Source organism: Gallus gallus, chromosome 2 (genome assembly GCF_016699485.2).
Source record: "Gallus gallus isolate bGalGal1 chromosome 2, bGalGal1.mat.broiler.GRCg7b, whole genome shotgun sequence".
Lineage (NCBI taxonomy): Eukaryota > Metazoa > Chordata > Aves > Galliformes > Phasianidae > Gallus > Gallus gallus.
The window spans coordinates 5,334,444-5,358,532 of record NC_052533.1 but is presented as its reverse complement, the minus strand read 5'-3'; the positions used below and the strand labels follow the sequence as shown (position 1 = coordinate 5,358,532).

The following is a 24,089-nucleotide window of genomic DNA, read 5'->3' as shown; positions in this document are numbered from 1 at the left end:
TTCACAGAAAATCTTTAAAGCATTGTCATAGAATGATTTGGGTTGGAAGGGGCCTTTAAGATCATCTAGTTTCAACGCCCCTGCTATAGGCAGGGACACCTCCCTCTAGACCAGGTTGCTCACAGCCCCGCCTTGAATATTTCCAAGGAAGGGATATAACCTCACTAGGCAACCTGTTCAGTGTCTCACCACCACCACAGTAATGAATTTCTTCCCTGTGTCTAGTCTAAACCTACCTTCTTCCATTTTAAAACCATTTTCCCTCATCCTGTCACTGAATGCCCTTATAACAACACCCTCCCCAGCTTTCCTGTAGGCCCCCTCCAGGTACTTGAAGGCCTCTACAAGATCTTCTTGGAGCCTCTTCTTCTCCAGTGAAAAGCCCCAGCTCTCTCAGTCCCACAGGGGAGGTGCTCCAGCCCTCATCTTCATGGCTGTCCACTGGACCTGTTCCAACAGCTCCATGACCTTCTTGTGTTGGGGGCTCCAGAACTGGGCACAATACTCCAGATTGGGTCTCATGAGAGCAGACTTGACCTGCTGGTCACACTTCTCGACAACTGATGCAACCCAGGATATGGTTGGCCTTCTGGGCTGCACATGCGCACTGCTGGCTCACATTGAATCTTTCATCAACCAAAACACCCAAATCTTTCTCCTCAGGGCTTCTCTCAAGCCAGACTCCTCCCAACCTGTATCTGTGCTTGAGATTGCCCCTACCCTAGTGCAGGACCTCGCACTTGGCCTTGCTGAACTCATGAGGTTGGAATGGGCCCACCTCTCAAGGCTGTCCAGGTCCCTCTGGATAGCACCTCTTCCCTCTAGTGTGTCAACTGTACCACTCATCTTGGTGTCATCTGCAAATTTGCTGAGGATGCACTCAATCCCACTGTCCATGTCGCCTACAAAAATGTAAAATAACACTGGTCCCAACACTGATCTCTGAGGACACCACTTGTCACCACTCTACACTTGGACACTGAGCTGTTGACCACAACTCTCCCAGTGTGACCATCCACCCAATTCGTTATCCAGTGAGTGGTCCATCCATCAGATCCATTTTTCCACAATTTGGTGACCAGAATGTCATGCGGGACAGTGTCAAAGGCTTTGCACAAGTCCAAGTAGATAACATCAGTTGCTCTTCCTTTATCCACTGATGCTGTAAATCCATCATAAGAGGCTACCGAGCTTTTTATTCTCCAAGCCTGAGATATCTATAAATAGTTACCTGAAAATTGTATACATCTACACGCCAAACTGGCACAGACTCAATCAAATTGGGATTACAAGAGACCATGAATCATTTCATACAGTACTTATCTTTTTCCTTTGTTGGTTAAAGTTGCTGATAACCACTCCAATGAAAAGATTCAGCATGAAGAAAGATCCAAAAATAATGAAAATCACAAAGTAAAAATACATAGCTGAGCATGCCTCAAATTGTGGCTGTTCATCTATCTGTTTAAAAAAAAAAAAAGGAAAAAATATTAGTAAAAACTTGATAATAACAGCTTTGTCATTTCCAATTTATAATAACTATTTTTTTATTGTAAGGAGGAATAAATTATTTTTTCATATTTAAACATTTACATGTGGAACAACGGTCTTGTTCTGGCTTGTTGCTCTTTGTAAATGAAGATGCCAAACCTAGCTTTCACAAATTACTTAAGTAATCGATAATAACTGCCAATCAGAAGGGATACTGCAAATGCCCGAATAAGAAACTCAGGCTAAAACATTTTGGTGGACTTGCCACCCTCTTGAACACTATCTCAGACAAGCAGTAATTTAACTTGCTAGCTCACTATGATCAACTGTTCAAGCAAGGATCTTACTTTTAATTAGCAGATACTTCATGACTGGTGCTTGAGTGAAAATGGAAACAGCAAATGAAATTAAATATGTAAAAGTTCAAACATACTGTACTAATGAGAGTGAGAAACAGCACACAGAAATGGGGATGAATTAGTAAGAATACCTAACATAGGGAACAACCCTTCAGAAATATCTGCTAAACATGAAGGAAAATTTGCTTCATAATCCCTCTAAGATATTCTCAACTCTGTTCCTAAAAAAGATTTGTATAGAACTTGCAACATCTTGTGTTGCATCACTCTACTTCAACCCATTTTCTCTCATTTAAGCTCCAGGTAATCGGTATTCCGAGGACTTCTGTTTCACTGCATTTTGTAAAGCACTGATCTGAATGTATTTCTTATTTGATAATGCAAATAAAGCTGAAAGAATGCACTGCATGTCTAAAAAAAAAAAAGGCGGGGGGGGGGGGGGGTTGGGGGAGGGGAAAGTGACCTACCTGACGCGCATCCACTGCTGCATACATAATGTCCATCCAGCCTTTAAAAGTTGCCTGAAAATAATCACTGAGTTTATTCTCGTTAAAATAAAAATAAAAATAAAAACAAAAATAAAAGATGAGGTAGAGCTAACATAAATTTGTTTACAGTTCAGGAAAAGTGAGAAGCGTGCTACAAAAAATGTTCTAATGCTCTACTTGATTGGTAAACAGAAACAAATTAACATTATGTACTGAAAAAAGGGGGTGTGAGCCCTGCCAAATCTCTCTTATCATTAATTTTTAATCAGTTTTTTTGTAAATTCTATGCTTATGTTCAGTTAGCAAGCATGTCCTAAAAGGCAGAAAATAAATTCTAAGACAAACAGCAGTTTTAGCACTTCTGAAGGATTCTAGAAGGCTTCGAGGATGCAGGGCAAAGAACAGCTAGATAGAACATGGGGATAGGAAGCACTTCAAAAACACTTCAGGTGTTTCCAGCACCTATCTTGTGGTACTAAGACCAGTAAGTCAGCATCCAAACGCTTCATGACTGATATAATATCAGAAAAAGAAACAAAGTGCATTGAGCTATTTCTCTGTTCCCCTCTGTAGGACAAATTTTACTCTAGATAAAATGAGTAATTTAAATCCACAAACATTTCAGGCTTAGTATATTTATCAATACTGCAGTAAAATACAAAAAATCATGAAACAAAGCTGCATATGCAAAAGTGTACTTTATCAGAAACTGAGCAGCTTATAGGCATGAAAAATATTTATTTAAGCTAGAAAATATTGCCACTTCCAGCAAAAAAGACAGAAGTGCGGTGGTGTCCTGTGGTTGGGCTGCTCTTTTCTTGAAGAAATTGAAGATGAGCATATTTTTACAGAACTTACCACCTGGAGAAGAGCCAAGTATCCCATCCCAACATGATCAAAATTTACATAACTGTTTGTCCATTTTCCACCATAATTCCTACAGTCATTTATGTTCTGAACTTCTCTGTTATCTCCTGTCTTAAGCACGCATTTCCAAAATTTTTGTCCAAGTAGTTTTACTCCTACAATGTTAAACAGGAGCCAGAAGACAACACAGACGAGTAAAACGTTCAAGATCGAGGGGATAGCTCCCAAAAGTGCATTCACAACAACCTTAAATAAATAAAATGAATGAAAAGAAAGAATAACTTTTCACATTCAATAGAACACTTTCCCTCTCCCCCCAAAACATTCATTTTTTTCTTCGGCATCTATTGCAGCTTCTCACTCACAGAAAAACTAGCAGAAGACATATTTAAAGCCAACCCTCAGCCGACAAGCTTGTCTTAACATCCTGTGCTATCTATCTTGTCATTCTGAGGAAGCAGAACAGATGGCAACTAGAATTATCCTTGAGTAAAAGACATACATTAAAAAAAAAAAAAAAAAAAAGAGTCTATAGTGGCTCTGGAACCTAAAAGCAGGTATAGGAGAACAGGTTGTCCTCATATACTACCATGCCATAAATAATCCTCATTTATCTTGGATAAGTTTTGTAAGAGAACAAGAGCTTGACCTCCAGAACAAAATGAGCCTCACATGATAACCATCAGGAACTGGCTGCAAACAGTACAAGAAGCAAAATAGTTAGGTTTCCAAGGTGACTGAATTTTTTTGGTTAGCACCCTTCCTTCATTTAGGTTTGCTTGAGGACAAGGTGAATGCAAGACTGTGGTATGCATTAGATCTCTTACAGAAATGATACCACTGAAAAAGAGATTCCAGTTTTTAGTGTCTCTGCTGGTAACATTGGTGGATCTGTCTCAAGCAGCAACAAGAACTCACATTCAGGAATCCCCCACATTAATGCTGACAAGAAGGACCGTGGTTGTTGCCAGTAGGAATTCTGGGACTATCTTCAATTTCTTTTCACCCTTTTTTTGTCATTTTGTGGTGGAGCATAATGAAGAGTTCTCTGGAAATAGATCACTGCTAGAATTATGAGACAATTCCAAGAACTTTATCTTGGCCTTGGATAATATTCACTAGAAGTATGTAATACACTAGGAACACACATTAGCTGTTCCAACCGAGATTACGTTGTTCAGGGTCTTAACCAATCACGTTCTGATTTTTTTCCAAGGATGGGGATTCCACAACCTTTCTAGGCTCCCAATTACATCTGCATGACAATTATTTTATTTAATAGGAATATCAGACACTGCCAACTCATTCTTTCTCATCTCCCCAATGCAGTCCTATGAGAAAACTTTAGTTCAATTTCCTGTAACTTAGGTAATTAAAGGCAACAATTAGATCTGTTACCTAATTATATCTCAATGGATCCTCCTTTTAATCTTCTCTTCCCCAGACAGAACAAGCTATACCCTTCACCTCTGCAGCCACATTATTCAGATTGCCAACGAAGCTTTAAATAGTACAGACCCCAGGACTGAGCCATCAATGACAGTCTAGCGATTGAATGTAATTCTGCACATTGAACTTAGCAGTTCAGCCAATTTTCTTTATAGTTCATCTATAAAGAACTATATTTAAACTCCATATGAGACCATGGTTAACTTTTCCCTCCCTCAGACATCTTGCCATAGAAGACAACCAAGACAACTTTCATAAATTCACAATGGTTGTTTCCATCTGATTTCTTGTCCTTCATATTTGTAAGGAGAATTTGCTCGATATCCATCCTGGGGCCTTACTTTAGCATCTCATCACATTCTGTAATTTAACATAGGTCAGATAACTTATATTACATCACATCACATTTTATTTCTTCCCATTGGCTTTAAATGCTCCAGATAGTCCACTCAGAGAAGTTTCTAAGGTTAAATAAGAAGAATCTCCTCCTCTGTTAAGAAAATCCCACCCAATTTAATTATGCAAAGGATTGCTCTCTGTCATGTTCACCCAGAACAGGGACCCTACCCAGAGATACCTGTCAAGATAAGTTGATACAATCACAGCAGTTTAAAGAAGGGGAAATATGGAAAGGAGCTACAAAAAGTGAATAGTTTCAGCTGAAGCAATGAATTATTTAACATTTTTCCTGTTCCTAACTTACTGTCTGAGGCAGGGAGGAAAAAAATACAAAAGAGCTGCAGTCACTACACTTCTTAGGCCATGGAGATCAATAGAAAAGACAACTTTCACAGTACAGTATCCTCATTGTGTAACAGTTTGTTTGGGGTAATTGGATGAATGTTTTCCATGTCTAAAGTAAAATAAGCAACAGGCTTCAGAAATGTATAAGTTCATTAAAAAAAAGTTTCTTCTACAAATTGCAGTGAAATTTTGGAAACATGAGAAAATATTTAAGTAGTCTCTTTGATAAACACCATAATTCATTGTATCCACACACTATAATTAAATTTCCTTCTTTCACTTGAATTTATATATTTCTATGAAATTATTTTGGAAATGACAACCATCTACACCATCTTTATGCTATTTCAAGTCCCCAGATAGGGATGTAATCTTACAAAAACTTCAAATGCACCTATTCCAAAACATACGTATCCCTCCCAATATCCGTACCTTTATCCCTTCAAATCTTGACAATGCTCGTAGAGGCCTCAGTGCTCGGAGCGTCCTGAGAGACTTCAGGGCACCCTCAGAGGAACATTGTGAATTTTGTTGTGAATTGCCTCTTAGTCCCCAGGAAACACAAGAAAGCTGTGTTTATTGAATTGAAACTGAGATTATTAACTGGCATTTAAAAGTTTACTCTGTTTCTGTTTGTAGACAATCACAGATCAAGGGTGATTGTAGCTTTGATCAGTAAATCAAAGCTACAAGCTAATAACACTTACTCATAGCTATACGTAATAGCTAATGTAATTTTATTTTTTCAGACATTTTTCAAATAATGACATTCTTTCATTTCAATTAACATATATATATATTTTTTTTTTCAAAATCAGCTCTTATAATACCTCAGAAGGACAGTGTAACAACAAAAATGGAACTATGGTAACTCCACAGAATATAATGTTTGAAAGTATTATTCAAATAAATGATTCTCTATTTCTTTATAATTATTCTCAGAAGCATATCTAGTAATTTAAATGTCATGTCCATACCTCTATAGAAAAAAATAAATGAATCTTTCAAAAGACATACAGTCTTGATTTTAAATCTTCATAAGACAGAAACTGAGCCGAAAACATTAGACAAATTCTTTCAATAGTTAGGGTTTATTTTTTTCCCATCACTGTTCATAATTTGTCTCTTTCTTCCTATCTGAATTTATCTTCTTGCCTACTCACTCGATATTTTCATGCTCTTCCACTGTTTTGGTCACCTTCACTGTGAAAATTGCAGACCTATAATTGCTAAGAGTCATGCTTTACATTCCCTTTATACAGTCGTAGTTAGATTTTCTGTTGAAATTTCTGAGTATTCACAGTTGAGCTGGGATTCAGTCCGGAGAAGAGGAGGCTCCGGGGAAACCTCACTGCACTCTACAACTTCCTGAAGGGAGGCTGTGATGAGGATGGGACAACAAACAGAACCAGAGGAAATGGCCACAAGTTGCTCCAGGGGAGATTTAGATTAGATAAAAAGAAAAAACTTCTTAACTCAACAAGTGGCCAGGCACTGGAATGGCCTGCCCAGGGAGGTGGGGAAGTCACCAACCCTGGTGGTGTTCAAGAGACGTCTGGATGAGGTGCTACAAGATATGGTTTAGTAGCTTAGTGGGTACTAATGGTGATAGGAGGATGGTTGGACTAGATGATCCTGTAGGTCCTTTCCAACCCTGTGATTCTATGATTCTATAACTGCCAGGATTTCTTCACAAAACATGCTTTCCTACTATCTCTCTACAACAGAGAAGATTTATGTAAATATAACTGAGATAGCCCTCAACAACAGCAATACTTGATAAAACATTTTTAAGCAACTTATTATCAGCTACAATTTCCATTTAAATTTGTCCTACAGTTGCTTTTGATTGCAATTCTTTTCAGCTTCTTGAAACTGTCTTTTACAGTCAAGTTTAATCCTAATCCAAATTTTCATGTAGTTCTTGATATAGAAAAAAATCAAAATTCTAAATGTAAGTTCAACATAATACTTACACACACAATGATGAAGTCGAGCCAACACCATGCATTTGTGAAATAACTGTGCAAACCATAAGCTACCCATTTCAGAAGCATCTCCATAATAAAGATGTAAGTAAATACCATATCAGCATACTCTAGGAGCTTTTTAACTGTTTTTCTGTCCTTAAGGTGAATATCTTCAAATGCCTGGAATTTCAGAATTCAGTTTAAAGCTGTTTAGTAGTTTTACAGTAAATTACTTTAGTAGTTTTACAGTAAATTATTTTAGAATTGCACAAGAATACAGTTTGGCTTATTCTATCCATTTCATGTTTATGTTATTGGCAACTTATTTTTATAGTTAGAAATAAAAACCTAAATAGTAAACAGCATCATTTTCAGGTTGGTTGAAAAGCTTTGGATTGTTTCCGTTCTAGACTTATTCAATAAGCATCTGATGAGTGCCTGATATAGCTACCAAAAATCTTAGCTTCCCAAATAAGTAGATAATTTTTGAAGTCTAAAATCCTTCATAACTAAGTTTAAGTTAAACACATTAACCAACCTCTTTCAGGCCTAAACCTTCCAAAGCTGCCACCCTCAGAGCTGTCTCAGAGAGTCTGCAGAGCTGTAACACAGGTATAAAAAAAACACAACAAAGACCTCATCTTTGAGTTTCAAATTTCTCACAAACCCCCTGACATTACTTGCTGTCAGTAAGGGTTTTGGAAAATGCTTTATTGTGTGATCGCTCCATTGTCTTGTTCACTTGCCTTTAACAGATTTGCTGTTCTACCAATTTATTGTAAGTTATTGATATTGCCAATCAATTTCCAATTCCTTTAGCAGCTGCATTATTTCCTCACCAATCCTCTGGCAGTGCCTTCATACTTCCTTTCATCCTTTACTTCTCTACCATATTATCTCCATCTCCACTTTATGTCTCCTGTGACCAATATTTCTAGTGATCTATCCACCCGTTCCCACCACCACCAGCAGCTGACAACCCTCCATTCAAAGTTTGATAAAGTGAATGAAATTTACCAGTGCTGCACTGCTCAATACTATTACAAAAATGATAAAATTTTCAAACCAGCTATGTTTGACAATTTTGTAGCAGGTTTTTCTAAATTTCCACCAAGTGCTGCCTGGAAACTTAGTGATATCCACATTGCAGCAAGGAAAATATTTGACACAACCTGAAAAGAAAAAGAACAGCATGTTGGTTTAATGGAAAGTGTGGAGCCATAGAATGTAAAAAGTGTATGAAGATTGCACAAAGAACGTGCTGTTTCACTCATGTGGCCTTACTGTGGCTGAAATGATCTACAGCTGAAGAAAAGACAAAATCTGCAGGCATACAGAATTCCTTTTTATAAGGTATTTCATACATGGAAAAAGCAGAGAAAGTTTAGTGTATACAAACATGCAAGCATTTCATATGAATGGACTTTTACTCATTGTTTCACTTGATCGCTCTGCACAAATATTGCAATAAGGTTCTGCTTGCTATTTTGCACATCCTTCTTTCATCTTGAAAGGCAACATGACTGAAACAGGACAGTCTAAGAAGTCTAAGGAGCCGCTGAGGCAACTAAATACAGATGTCCACACTGGGATAAACCGTACAGTCTTTTAAATTCCATTATGCACTGACTGGATATTCGCCCACTGCACTGAGATTTCAGACAGATTCAGTTGAAAAATGACTTCAGTTGCCAGAAGCCAAGATGTATATCCTGGCTGACCTCCACCTGCCCGTTCAGAAGAGCTTTAAATGCCTGACACATAGACAACTATAGCCTGGTGTCACAATCACACTTGGTGTCACCTGGTGTGACTCACACTCCAAAGACAGCATTTTGCAGCCTAAACACAGGTATTTAGATCCATTTTAGTACCCTTGGGGTACCCTATAGTGCCTCTGTCACTTCTGCCAGCTCTATGCAGTTGTCATGGGTACTCTCAGGCATTCCATATAGAGCTAAATGCCTGTGTTGAGGCATCTCAGTCTTGCTCCAGTTGTGTGCTGGCTCTGGCTATATTTATTTGACTTTTTATTTGTACAAACGACTCAGGGAACGATCCTGCCACTTTGGAAACATTCTAAACAGATACCTTTGAGTACTAGTTCAGATGGTATCCCTGCGATACATAAGATATACTTACTTTCTGTGCAACAGTCCTTAGGTAAATGTATTTTTTTAGGTTGGGAATACAGCTCTATAAGAGTGACTGGGTCCACAGTGCTGGCTTCAGAATAACTACCAACATCAAATCCCTGCATAGGAGAAGGCAAAGAAGAGAATTTATTTGTTTTTCTTTAATAAAGACATTTAAAGCACATTTAAAATAAATAAAATTTCTTCAAATAAAGGAATAAATAAAACCAAAGTTGCTATGGAAAACAAGTATAAATCAGCCCAAAAGTGTAAGTACCCTGTCTGACACGGAAAGGCAAGGCATGGGGACAGGGATAGGAAATGAGAAGCCAGGAAAAGGGAGGACTGTCTCTTTTGACAACCATGACGGTCTACACTAACTTTAGTTCATCAAGTATCATCGACATAGACAAAAACGTAATGATTTAAACCCACGGGAATTTTACTACTTTTGATACTAGGTATTTACATTTATATGATTAAATAACTTACACCAAATAAAACTCCAAGGAATTTTATCTAAAACCATCAAATCTTAAAGTATTTGGATTTTTAGAGGTAGTGATCCAGAATCACTGAATTTCCAATATTTTTTTTTTTGGGGGGGGGGGCGCAGAGGTAAGCTACAAATATTCACCTTTTTTTTCTTTGGTTTGTTTTATTAATGTGTAACTACACTGTGTTACAATAAGCTAAAGCTTCTAGATCAGAAGCTACTTGAGCGGACCATTTTTAGAGAATAAATTTTTGCATTGAAGGATGATGGCAAACAGTTACCTATGAAGCTGATGAGTATGTATCAAGTGAGTTTAAAGAGTGGTCCTTGCTTACTTTCTGTTCACTTATTTTGTAAAAAGTAATATATTAAGTTACACAGTTAGCAATGGCTATTCATGAGACACAAAGCCCCATGTTTTAGTGGGCATGGTGGTGATGGGTTGACAGTTGGTCTAGATGACCTTAGTGGTCTTTCTAACCTTAATGATTCTATGACCTATGTTATAAATTACTGTCACAAAGCACCACCTTCAGCACAATTTAGACTTTGGAAAATGCTTGTCCTGTTATTACTGAATAAGAGAACCACTGTGAAAATATTAATCCCTAGCACACCCCAGAAGATGGTAACTGTTACAAATACCTCTTCTTGCTCTTTCTTTTGGTACGTTTCTGAAGTCCAAGAAATTTGACTCAAGCGACTCAAATTTTGGCATTGTTCTCTACGTCTCAATCTGTCTTCCTAAATGAAGTAATGCAAAACAATTCATTTTCCACCTTTTTCCTCCTGAGAGTTGTTCTTGAAGGAATAAATATTTAACAGAATATAAAGCATCCACAAAATTTAGCATGTCTGTCTTTTTATAGAGAAATACGTAATACCTACTGAAGGCATGTAAAAACTGTTTTTTTTTTCCCCTCAATTCAAACACTTTGGTCCTGTGGTTTTACCGTGAAAGTATATCATTTCTTGAGATGTACACTTATCCCAGTGATGGTTTCCTGCACCCACTGTAATGGCTCAGCTGCAATCTCTGCAGCTGCATCCCAGTAAACTCCTCTTTTTGGCTGGAGAGAGAAGAGCTCAGTGATCCCTAACAGCTCTCAGTCCATTTGTTGATATAAAATGAAGACAGTACGTAGCACACAAAATAATCCATAATTCAATCTAAAACATATTTCAAATTGTCAAAGACGACTCTAAGGTGATCGACAATTTCTTCTTCTTTGAAAATTTGCCCAAAGATAAGACAATGTCTCCTCTTGTGACCAAAAATATGAGAAATTAATTCTAGAAGTCCATCTAGACACTGATCATATCACAATCTAACCAAAATCAACATCTGCTTTTCATGTTTTTGCCATGGCATAATGCTAAGTTACTGCATTTTGAGCCCAAATATCATAAGCTACCCTAAGATGCTTTCTACTGTGGTTTATGCAAATAACTTTCAAAGAAGTTCCTTCTTTTGCAGCCTTAGCCAGTTTCTATTCGTACATCCTTCACGCAAAATGCCTGAGAAGGTTTTGCAAAGTTTCTTTTGGTTCACCTTCTGGCAAAAGATTGCAGAGAAGTTACATGCATTTAGGTATCAGCATTTAATTGCCTGTAGCTTAAGCTTATTCCTGCCCTTTGCAACAAAACCGAGATAAGTAAAAGAGAATCTAAAATATCACAGAAGAGAAGAAGGGATCAAAAAAACCCAAACTCATAAGTGTTGGGGTTTTTTTTGTTTGTTTGTTTTTACAGTGAAGCTCTTATTTGCATTTGCTTTGGCTTCCATACAAGTGAGAAGCAATATATTAGCACTACAACAAGATATCCAGATGCCAATGATAAAGCAAAGGAGACAAAAAGGAAGCATGTCTGTCCTTACAAAACTTCATTTAGCAATTGACAATAATAAACTGAAATAAAATAGCTGCAGGCAGAATTATGGCTATCAATGAGGAGAATAATGAAAAAGTGGATATCCAGCCTCTCCTACTGAATAACTGAGATTGCTTAATAGTTCTTGCATTTTGAAGCTACTAGAAGAACAAAAAGTAAAACTCTGGAAATGACAGAAGAAATAACATTTACAACAACGCCTTCAAGACTGTATTTGCAGATGCAAGTTACAGTATATTTTCTATCATCAATATTTCTTACCCATTTTCTGTATTCTCCTTCTGTGCATGCACTCTGCTCATCATCATCACCTTCATCGGTATAAGCCTCTGCTACTGCAAGGGGGATGTGGCCACCATGGTAGTTTAAAGAGCCTTCATATTTTCTTTCTACTGAGGAACTCTCCTCATTATTGTAACACCCAACGTCAAAGCAACTGTTGTCCATATCCTTTCCAACATCTGTCATAGCATAGTTATTTCTCTCTAAGTCTTTGAAAGAAGTTTTTACTGAAGTCTTCTTTTTGGTTGTTGTGTTGTTGCTTTGTTCCCTCTTTTTGCCACACTTATCCAAAATTCTCTCTTTCACAGACTGAAGGCCTTTATGAATCCGTGCAATGGCAATCTCACATTTACTCTGTTTTACAGCTTCCTCTTGTCCCAATGAGGAGTCAGTACTGAAAGAACTCAGCAGCAGCGCAATGAATAGGTTGAGAACCTTAAAGGAGATAAGGTAAGTTGACGACACTACTACTTCTAGCATAAATAAATAAATAAATAGATAGATAGATAAATAAAAAGACCAGAAAACCCTCCTTAGGTTAAATAAATAAATAAACCTCTCTTTCATCAACCACTGCTATCAAATCGGGCGTATGAACAAAATTTCTTCTTCCAGTCAGTAACAGAATGACAATGAATGCTCACTGTAATGGAGCATTTTACCAAAGCATATACTTACTTTCTATGCTTATAGAAAGGCATACAAAGATCCTGAATTTTCCAAAAAGTTTTAGTTCTAGGGAAGCTGTATGCAAGATAGGCAAACAGGAAGAAAAATCTAACTCATACATGAGTCTAAATCATGCAGTCTTGACAATCTGGGTACTGTAGCCTTTTGATACTACTTTTGATACTTACTTTTGATGTAAGGATAAGTTGGTAAGCATTAAAAACAGTTCTGTTGTTTGATCTTAGCAGCACAAAAGATGAAGAAAGCAAATTATTGCTGAATTATGGAAAGTGCTGCATGTCTGTGCTCTCACAAGAATGAATCATTTTGTGTATTTTAAACTGGCTACTTCTTGTGTGAGAAAGACATGGAAGGAAATGAAAAAGAGAAAGTAAAAACCATAGAAACCAGCTAACATCCAGAAAACCAAAATGTATGAATACTCTTCAAATGATAAAGATGCCGATGTAACTTGGTTCAGCAGGGATGGAAAACAGCTTGAAACTCACCACTAAGTTTCCTATCACCAGGACTAGCAAGAAAATGGGAAGACACCGCTCTTGTCCAGCCACTTCCATACATTCCCACATGGTTTCAATCCATTCTCCACATAATATTCGGAATATGACCAGGAATGAATGATAAAAATCCTTCATATGCCAGCGTAAGTTCGCGGTTGTACTTATTTTATTGAACTCAGTAGCGTAATATTTGCCCAAAACCTGCTTTCCAACTACAGCAAAAATAAATACAGTGATAATCAAAACCAGAGTGAGGTTACCCAGCGCACCAACTGAGTTTAGAATTATTTTCATAAGAGTATTTAAGGCTGGCCACATCTTTGCCAATTTGAAGATCCTGAGCTGCAAGTAAAACAGAAGGGAACAATGAGTGGCAGAACATTACACAGACAGCACAACACAAACACAAAAACAGATCCTAGGAAAAGATATGGAGTGAAGGCACCTTTGCTACCTTTAATCTGAGGTAATGCATTTTCTTGACTAAAAATCTAAAATGTAGTTGATCAGTGCCATTCTATGGACTTAACAGAGAAGTGGTGAACTTCATGCTAAGTCAAATCTCTAAGGGGGAGCACTATGCCAGAGTATTTGTAGTATCCCATATACATGGTATAATAAACATATTACACATATTCTTTACCATGCATTTAATATTTGTTCCAATTTAACATGGCTTACTATTCGCTTACAAAGAGAACAGTAAAATAATTGGAAGGTATTTCCACTGAAATGCTTTCATAAATCTATACAATGTAAGTACTTCCAAAAAAGAATAAAGACATAATTACCAGCCTGAAAAATGACAGATTTGCATGAAAGCTTATTAAGCCAATCATCACAACTATACTATCAAAAATATTCCATTTTTGCTGAAAGTAGTAGTACGGATCTAGAGCGATGATTTTCAAGACCATTTCTGCTGCAAAAACCATGGTGAAGACCTGGAAAAAGAAATTCACCATAAAGTCACTGAAGATGTATTTCTCTTTATGAGACTGACCCAGTCAGTCTGGAGCTATAAGTCCATATTTGCTCTAAGGTTGACCTAACTTACCTTGTCACTTATACAAATCAATCTTTTTTCAGTAGAAGTCATTCCAGGGTGCTCCAGAGCCATGAAAATAGTATTCACTATAATGCAAATCATGATTATGAGATCAACAACAGGATCCAAAGCTATCAATTGCACCTTCCCTTTGACTGCTCTCCAGAATGGGCAACAGTTCCAAATTAGATACTTTTGACCAAGACGTTTCCAAACTGAAGCGAATCTCATCTTTGAGTTTTGCGCCTCTGAATGATAAAAGTGACATACAAATAATCTCACAGTATGAAGAAAAAGACAAACACTGGTATTTATGTTCACACTTAGGTTCCTATTTTCTCAGAAAAATGGCATGATTGAAAAAAAATTGTTTTATTCACACTACACCACCTACTCACAGGCTAATTAGAGGTCATAACCAACAAATTTCATGATTACAGAAACAGGTGATATTACCCACCTGTTCATATTGTCATTATCCTGGGGGATGAGAACATACCTGCTCTAAGGAGAAAGAACTTAGCTGTATTTGGGAAAACATACAAATTGTTTTCTGACAGTTGTACCCTCATGGTCACAGATGCAGAGAAGAGCCCACTTCCATCTTCTTCAAAACACTGTCCCACATTCTACAAAACTGATAATAACTTTCCCTCTAAACCTTCTCTTCTCCATGCTAAATCAGCTCAGCCCAGAGCAAGTGTTTGTCCCTGGATGTCTTAGCGGGACGCTGCTGAACATAAGCTAGTTCTCCAAGGTATTCCCAGTAAGGGAGGGAACCAAAACTGGGCACAGTATGTGGTCTAACAAGTGTTTAATTAAGAGTAATCATTCTTCCCAGTCTCCTGGCTATGCTTCCTTTGATACAGTCCAGAATACTGTTAGCCATCCCTGCTGAACTCATGCTCAGCTTGCTGCCCAAAAGGACTCCAAGGGCTTGTTCCACAGAGCTGCTTCCCAGGCAATCAGCTAGCTTGCTGTTTATACTGTTGCAAGATATTCTTGCATTTATGTAGAAGTTAGTCCTAGTTGAATTTTTGTAAGGTTTCTATTGGCCTGTTTCATCAGTCTGCCTAGGTCCCCTACCCCACGTGTATCAACAAGTCTCCCCCAGTTTGGTGTCATCTGTGAATTTTAAGAGCAAGTACTCTATTGCCTCCTCCAGATTACTGATGAAGACAGTAGGACAGAAAGGATCCTAAGCTACAACTCTGTGGTACTCTATTCACTTACCTAACCCAAAGCAGAATGCATCATGCCCACCAGAGTCTCAGAGCCCAAGAATCCAGCCAGTTCTTTGATCAGCTGGCTGCTCACCCATGCAGACCTTAACATCCCCACAGGGATGCAAAAATACTGTGGAAAGCCTTACTAAAGACAGTAAGTGACAACATTGCTCTCCTCTCAGCCACAAATCCCAGTGACTGTATTGTGCAGAGCAATCAGGTGTGATTTAGGCTTGGCAATTTCAAATTACAGTTGCAGTTATGTGAGATCTATGAATATTAATTTCATTGAAACTTACGTTTTAATTTCCCCTACTGACTATTAAAACAATATCAATTTCTTGTGATATTTTGCTCTCTTTGGTCAAGGTACACAATCACAGTAGAAAAAACACAGAAGAATTAATGACTTACTCATGTTATCTGTAATAACAGTGGCTGCACTCATTAATCTCTGTCTCCGATAAGGATCGTTAATAGAGTCCACTGACAACTCATATGACAATAGGATCTGCCTCTTTGGTTAGAAAGACAATAAAAGACAGTATAACAAGAGAATATGAATAAATGTTTGCAAATGTAAAATTATTCACAGCATAATATAAATATACAGTTAATACGTTTAAAATTTGTTTTAAATATACACAGTAATTAAGCCTTAGCTTGCTGAACCTCAGTGTTCCTGATACACACTGAGAAACAGCCAGGCCAACACCTGCATCTTACAAAATACTAATTACAGTGAAAGATTATGTTCCTGACACATTAACTACATACACATGCCCCCAGTGCGTGCACAATCTTTAAAGACTATCCCATTGTATAACAGGCTATAAAGAATAGGTGGGAATCTTTGTGGTAGAGAAAACCAGAAAGAAGGAAGATTCCAGCATTAGGGAGGATGGAATTAGAGCTATCAGCTAGCAAAGAGTTGCTGACTGACTAAGAATGTACAGTCTCAGTAACCAGCTAACTTCCTTGTAACTTCCTTTAAGAGGAGGATATGCAACTAAAGATATGCAATATCATCACTTCCGACTTTCACTGTAAGAAGATTCTTATAACATATTCCATAAAACTATTATTCAGAAAATTAAACTGATATCCTTAGCCCTAGGGGTTTCATATTACCTAATTTCTTTTTGTTCTTTGGGATTTTAATGACTTCAAAGCTAAGCAAAACTTAGCTGATAGAACAGCCATAAAATAGACACGTGAAATGAATTTGTAATAGAGTGCTAAAATGTTCTTTTTTTCAGTCTGCATTTTTTCAGAATCTAAAAAACCCAATTAGATCATTTTAGTCACACCCGAGTTACTAGGGGAACTTGTCCTTTCATTTCTTTCTGTAATATTTGGTCCCTTCTGTAATGTTCCTTTCTGCAATATTTGTAATATTGAGAAACCTCTAAAAATTCATGTGCCTTCCTGTATGAAGTTCCCAAAGTCTTTCTTTCTGAAATTCCTGTTTGTTCACAAACTTCCAGAACATAAATCTTTAGAAAGGTTAAGAACATCCATCAACACTAAGCTGTTTACCATTGCTCACCTCCTTTTAACCAAACTAAACAGCTGGTGATGGGGAGTCCTCTGATAAAGCAGGATTTAAAACAGGAAAAGGCTCTAGAAAGATGATCCTTTGAGTTCTTATGGAATTGATGATATTCTTCTCTAAAGTTTTCTACCTGATCCACTTTCTTCTCTTTGTTTTGCCATCTTTAGTCTTTTTTTATGATTAAAAGTAAAGTGTATATTGAAGAGTCCTCAGTTTTAGCAGAGTTTGCATGACTAGTAGGTTGCCATAATATGAAACAAACTGGCACTGTCTTAGAGTTGTGGATTACAGAATCAATGAATCACAGGGGTCCCTTCTGTAATGTTCCTTTCTGCAATATTTATAATACTGAGAAACCTCTAACGGAAGGAAAGCAAGGAAAGACTTTCTGCTCATCAAACAGCCATATCACATGCAAGTCTAATGAATATATCCTGTATTTTGAATACTTACCAGCTTCTTATGGCAATGATTAGGTTGTGACTGAAACATACTTTCCTCATTACTTTGATTACCTACAATTAAACTTTGCCTTGAAACAGGCTTTTCTCCCCTTGTCTCTTTTTCCTCTGAATTTTCTAAGCCAGCAACTGACATTTCAAATCCAATATGGGAGGCTTTATTACTCTCTCCAGTAGACAACATCTGGAAATGAAACAACAAAAAGTATGTTTATTAGTACAAGGCAAATAAAAAGACTAGGATCATACACTGTATAATTAGCACAGTCATACAATCATTAAAGCTGGAAAAGACCACTAAGATCACCAAGTCCAACCATCAACTACCATGCCCACTAGACCATGTCCCTCAGTGCCACTGTGCCTCATATCAATTATTACAGTATCTATATGTTCATCACTCATTAACAATTCTTATCTTTTGGATATCAAACTATTGTAAAGAGATATGAGTTGCATTCTGTATTCTTAAGACTGAAAGATAAAAGCAGGTTAGTTCTCAGCTACCATAATTTAAGCTTGTCCCTGTCACTCCATATACTGTATTCCATATCTCAATTACAGAATATTAAGGCATATTGTTTTACTCTCCCTTTTCTCACTTTGGACCTCGAGCATAATGACAACAGAGGAATCGGGGTTCAAACTACATCCTAAAATATTAGATCTTTCTTTACTAAGTAAACTTGGAAAGCGCAAATTCCAGTCATAGAAATATCACAGGCCTATCCACAGCTCTGTAAAAGAAATTTGGTACAACAGTGATGCTTTTCATCTTAACAATGAAATTGGATAGTTACTATGGAAAATTTGTAAACCCTCTTACAAGTCTGACTCTTCTGATTGCTAGCTGCAAATTAGAAGTATCTTTCATAAAATTCAGAGGATAAATGATACCTTACCAATGATTTTCAATCTATTTTTTTTCTTCAGCTGAGAGCTTGATTTCTCAGGAATAAAATAAAGACAAGGTGATCCCAAGTCTGCTATGGGCCAGGAAATGAAAGAATCTAGGCAATACTATACCAAGAAGAAGAGGAAAATATAAATCTGTAGTGTGTCAAAGCCAACAGCAAAGAAACTAATTCAGTTTCTGGATGCCCCTTTACATGAATATGGAACTAATGGCACTAGCCTGGCAAAGACTGTCTATCCTGCTCTTGCCAATTGGTAGACATTCTGTGTGCAATCATTCAAAAAGAGCTCAGCTGAACACAGTGGCTCTCAGAAAGCGGGTATTCTTATACAATCCTGAAATCCATCTGCATTCCAACATCAATCTCAAGAAATTAAAGAAATGCCAACTTTTCACATGGATGCATGTATCTCATATACCTGTACTTCATTTGTCAGACTATGCAGTAATAGAAAAGAGAGTTTGTTATATCCAAGGATGTAAGAAAAAAGTATATCTTTTATTCTATATTATATACAACAATTTACAAACCTTTTCTTTCTCTAGAACTTTTTTAGCATCCTGAAGTAATTTTTCCTTTGCCTGTGTTTCAGCAAGAGTAGCTCTGTTCTGCTCTTCATATGCCATAGTTACTACAGCCAGTATCAGGTTGAAGAGATAAAATGAGCATAAAAAGATGACAGCTATAAAAAATAAAATGTAGCTCTTCCCAGATGAACGGATAGTCTGTGAGAAAAAAAAGGAAAGGTCTTAACAGATTCTTAAAAAACAAACATCTGCAATAGGATTACAAATTAGCAACTTATTTTCCTATACACTGCAAGAGGTTAAGATACTGCATTGTTTTCTTGAGACGATAGCAGGACCTACCTCTGGTCTAGGTGATGGAGAGGGTCTACGAATGCATCTAATCAGGAGTTCATATGGCCTCAAGTAAATAAATTGTAGATCTTAAAAACTCTGATAATACAGCATATTTCTATTCAAGCATTCATAAAGATTCTCTATATAGCTCAGAAGAAGAATGAACAAAATTTTTTATTAAAATTAAATGAAATAATTCTTGAAAGCAAATTGGGCAAATGATCATCAGCGTTTAAGTTATGATTAGGCAACTTCAGCTGTAAAGAGATATATAGGTGACTACAGAAGAAATTACTGAAAAAAAAAACCAAGGAAGAAAGATAGGATTATTTAAAAAATTCTAAAATATGCTATCATTAGTTATTAAGAGGCAGTAATTAGAGTGCTTATTCTTAAATTTTTTAAAATAGCAATGGAAGAGATGGGTCAAAATCAAGCTCTGAGACATTAGAAAACAAAAACCACATGACCTTGAAATGGCAGAAAGAATACACAACTTGGTTTAGGTGTTTAGGTTGGAAAAGACCTTCAAGATCATCTAGTACTACCATCCACCCAATCCTACACGTCCACTGCGGAGCTGTGTCCCTAACAGCAACATTCACGTGTCCTACATACCTCCAGGGATGGGGACTCAACCACTTCCTTGGGCAGACTATTCCAATGCCTGACTATCCTTTTTATGAAGAAATTCTTCCTGATATCTAGTTTAAAACTCCCCAAGTGCAACTTGAGGCTGTAGTCTCACATCTTATCACTTAACATTTAGAAAAGAGAACAACCCCCATCTTGCTACAACCTCCTTTCAGAGACTTGGAGAGAGGGATAAGGTCTACCCTCAGCCTCCTTTTTCTTCACACTAAACAAGCCCACTTCCCCCAGTCACTCTTTTTAATCTTGTTTTCTAGTCCCATCAACAATTTGCTCTTCTCTGGACATGCATGAGTAACTCAGTACCCTTCTTGTAGTGAGAGGCCCAAAGCCTGAGGTGCAGCCTCACCAGTGCCAGTACAGATGCACAACCACTTCCTGCTCCTGCTGGTTGCACTATTTTTGATGCAAACCAGAATGCCACTGGCCTCTTGGCCATCTGGGCACACTGCTGGCATGTGTTCAGCTGGCTGTTTACCAGCACCTCCACATGGTCTTGTACTTGGCAGCTTTCCAGCCACCCTTCCTTGAGCCCATATTGCAAAATGGAGTTGTTGTGATCAAAGTGCAGAACCTGGTACTGGATCTTGTTGAATGTTATGAGACTCGGTGCAACCCATTAATCCAGCCTACCCAGATCTCTTCTGCTGAGCCTTCCTACCATGAGGCAGATCAATAGTCCTACCCAAGTTGGTGTCATCTGCAGATGTATCCATTAAAAAAATCTCAGTTAATAGAAGTTGCTGAAGAGATGTTAAAGCAAACCATACAAGAACTACAGAACAAGGCAGAAGATGATTCTCTTCTAGCACAGACAGTGTATAGGTATAAGGGATCCAGAAAGATCTCAACGTACAATTTCTGTATTGTTTATATAAAGAAAAAAACAAACAAATAAACCAGAACTTAAAGGTTACAAATAAAACATAAAAGGCTCTGTTTTTTATTAGTTCCAGTTATCAAAACACGCTCTGAAATCTAAGTGTGTTTCTTCTGAGCCAAAAGGTTTGATGAGGAGCCAGGATTTAGAGAAAAACAGAGTATGTAAGTCCTCACAGCTCCTCCAGCAGCACGGAATTCACTAGCTGGACCTACTATACATTCCCAATCCTTTGCTAGTGACATGATTGAAATATTTATTTACTGGTCACTGTTCTAAGTGCGTTCTCCAACGAAACTACGAGTGCTCATGGTAAGAATGCTGCCATTCAATGTCACTTGCAGAAAGTGTTACAACTTAGACAATTGAAGCTTCTTCCTTAATATTGGTTTTAAAACAAGTTTTGTGTCAGTAACGTTAAAATAGGTGCAGATTTTTCTACTGGACATAAACCTCTGAACTTCATGTCTAAAGTCAACATAGTAGGTAATAAAAGCACCTACTTGTCTGTACAGACGCTCCCAGGAATCCTGTGTCATCAGACGGAATAAAGAAAGGAATGCCCAGCCAAAATGATCAAAACTTGTGTAGCCAAAATCAGGATTTTTCCCAAGTTTCAAACATGTGTAGTTTTCAGGGCACTCTCCTCTAAATAAAAAAAAAAGAGAACAATATTTACACTTGCAGTATTAGAATATACTCTAATGCACTCTAGTTCAGAACACCATGTACAGATTTGTTCAGCTCATCTGAAAGTCCAGTTTCATTGATCACAGAATCAGAGAATCACAGAATGGCCTGGGTTGAAAAGGACCACAATGATCATCTAGTTGCAACCCCCCTGCTATGTGCAGGGTCGCCAACCACCTGACCAGGCTGCCCAGAGCCACATCCAGCCTGGCCTTGAATGCCTCCAGGGATGGGGCATCCACAGCCTCCTTGGGCAACCTGTTCCAGTGCATCACCACCCTCTGTGTGAAAAACTTCCTCCTAATATCTAACCTAAACCTCCCCTGTCTTAGTTTACAACCATTCCCCCTTGTCCTATCAATATCAACCCATGTAAACAAGCCTAGATGATGAACTAGATAGTCTTGGAGGTCTTTTCCAACCTTGGTGATTCAATGATTCTATAAACAGTCGTTCCCCCTCCTGTTTATATGTTCCCTTCAAGTACTGGAAGGCCACAATGAGGTCTCCCCAGAGCCTTCTCCAAGCTAAACAAGCCCAGTTCACTAATACAATTCTGCTAGAAAGCTGGAAATGGCACTGCTGCCCAGAGAAAGTGTGGATGCTCCATCCCTGGAGGTGCCAAGGCCAGGCTGGATAGAGCCCTGGGCAGCCTGATCCAGTAGGGCACAAACAGACCAGGGTACGTGGGATGGCACTCAGTGATTTTTAAGTTTCCTTCCAACCCAAGCCATTCTATGATTCTAAGAGGACTGATTTATATCAGACAACCCTGGAAAATCATTTGACTTGTCACAGGTTTGTGGTATGGTCTTGACTAGACAGAAACTCTCCTCTTGGGTGGGATACATACAAAGATATACATAAAGGGGGAAAAAAAAAAACTATGTCTACATTTAAACAATCCACCAGGATGAAGAGAGCTTGTTAATACCTCACATTCTTTACTGATCTGTTCCCCTCCTATTTTTTTTTCATATTCTACACTACCAATTATATCGCCAGTAGTTAGCAACAAAGCACATCTGTAACTGTGCACATTCTGGTATTACCATTCATTTGCTCTCTGAGATTAAATATTACAGAAAAAAAATAAGAAAAAATTAAGAAAATTAAGAATTAAGAATAAATCCATCTTTGTGAAAAATCAGCATTTCCTCATGCCAAAATTAAAACCAAAATATCCATTTAGAGGGGAAAACAAGAAAGTACTGAAACTGTTTTTTCACTTACGTAGAATTCCCACCATAACCACAGAGCAGTATGTCAGAAGTTCCATTCATTCTGGCACAGATATCTAATAAATTAAAAAAAAAAAAAAAGGAATCTTGAACTCAGAAGTTGTTGCCTTAAAATTCTGCAGGTTCAAGTGGCTGTTCGCATACTCAGTTCCTGCCAGCCACAGACAGTAAGCCATACACTACTGCACTACAAATGATGGCCTAATAGATGAAATCTCAGTGAAAGTCATATTAGGGTTGTTTCTTTGCAGATCCATCCCTAGGTATGGCAATTATTTTTTTAATTGATTTATTGTAAGATCTTATTCACCTTTGTAAATATAGGAGTGCCTAAAAGAGGTATTCAAAATCTCTGAATGACACTGTCTATGTTAAAATAAATTCAATTTGTGCAGAGTTCCCTTAAAAAAAGGATCCCTGTGCAACATGCATAGGTAAAGAAGTAAGGTGCTTACAGAAGACGCAGCCTGTTCTACCACACACACTGCTAATCTTTCCTTAAATACTAGACTCATTAATCTCACATTTAGTTGTTCCAGAGATTTCATAACACTATTCGTGCAAATACCTTCTCATGAGAAACACATACAACTATTTTGTAACACTTGTGTTAAAAACAAGTCAGATGTAGGAAGATACACAGATGACATGAAAGGGGACAATAATAATATTTACCTGTTTCACTTGAGTTATATATCTTGGCATCCTTACACAATGTGTCATTGTATGTAGCATTTGTGAGGACACATTTGTTTTTTAAATTGCCCATAAAAAGCTGCAGTCCTATTAGAGCAAATATACTCAAGCAAAAAACAGTCAAGATCAGCACATCAGTAAGTTTCTTAACAGATTCAATAAGTGAATTCACGATGACTTTCAGACCTAGAAAAATAAGATTCAATAATACGCATCACGAGAAGAATTTAACAACGTTGCTGTACAACAACATATAACAGTTTTGAGTATGTTAAAAACAAATCAGTGTAAATGACCTTATAGCTTCACAGTATTAAGGTAAATATGATAACAATGTATTTTCTACTTAAATTTCCTGATCATTGTTAAAACTGATTTTGCTAACTTGAATATTAAAGCTGAAGTTGTCATCTAGCTTAAGATGCTGGCTAAACTTAAATACTGTGAAGCCAACATTCTGCGAAACTAATCATAGCAGCTTAAGCTAATGAAGCATA

At 37.4% G+C, this 24,089-nt stretch overlaps 1 protein-coding gene across 3 annotated transcripts in view; it reads right to left on the bottom strand.

Annotated features, from left to right (window-relative positions):
* SCN11A (sodium voltage-gated channel alpha subunit 11) overlaps positions 1 to 24,089 on the bottom strand; it is a 50,089-nt gene that overhangs the window by 5,793 nt on the left and 20,207 nt on the right. The window contains exons 9-27 of one of the 3 annotated variants that reach the window (XM_046925820.1): positions 23,572 to 23,778; positions 22,889 to 22,952; positions 21,469 to 21,613; positions 19,102 to 19,296; positions 17,647 to 17,838; positions 16,053 to 16,155; positions 14,422 to 14,660; positions 14,156 to 14,308; positions 13,353 to 13,706; positions 12,154 to 12,609; positions 10,645 to 10,743; positions 9,511 to 9,622; positions 8,386 to 8,540; positions 7,364 to 7,548; positions 7,110 to 7,146; positions 5,831 to 5,905; positions 3,197 to 3,451; positions 2,318 to 2,371; positions 1,320 to 1,461 (exon numbers count right to left, since the gene is read on the bottom strand). In XM_046925820.1, the coding sequence (XP_046781776.1) occupies positions 1,320 to 1,461; positions 2,318 to 2,371; positions 3,197 to 3,451; positions 5,831 to 5,905; positions 7,110 to 7,146; positions 7,364 to 7,548; positions 8,386 to 8,540; positions 9,511 to 9,622; positions 10,645 to 10,743; positions 12,154 to 12,609; positions 13,353 to 13,706; positions 14,156 to 14,308; positions 14,422 to 14,660; positions 16,053 to 16,155; positions 17,647 to 17,838; positions 19,102 to 19,296; positions 21,469 to 21,613; positions 22,889 to 22,952; positions 23,572 to 23,778 (3,222 nt within the window). Of the gene's footprint in view, positions 1 to 1,319; positions 1,462 to 2,317; positions 2,372 to 3,196; positions 3,452 to 5,830; positions 5,969 to 7,109; positions 7,147 to 7,363; positions 7,549 to 8,385; positions 8,541 to 9,510; positions 9,623 to 10,644; positions 10,744 to 12,153; positions 12,610 to 13,352; positions 13,707 to 14,155; positions 14,309 to 14,421; positions 14,661 to 16,052; positions 16,156 to 17,646; positions 17,839 to 19,101; positions 19,297 to 21,468; positions 21,614 to 22,888; positions 22,953 to 23,556; positions 23,779 to 24,089 lie in introns of all 3 variants that reach the window. The other 2 variants (NM_001318428.3, XM_040685952.1) reach the window with 2 other exon arrangements.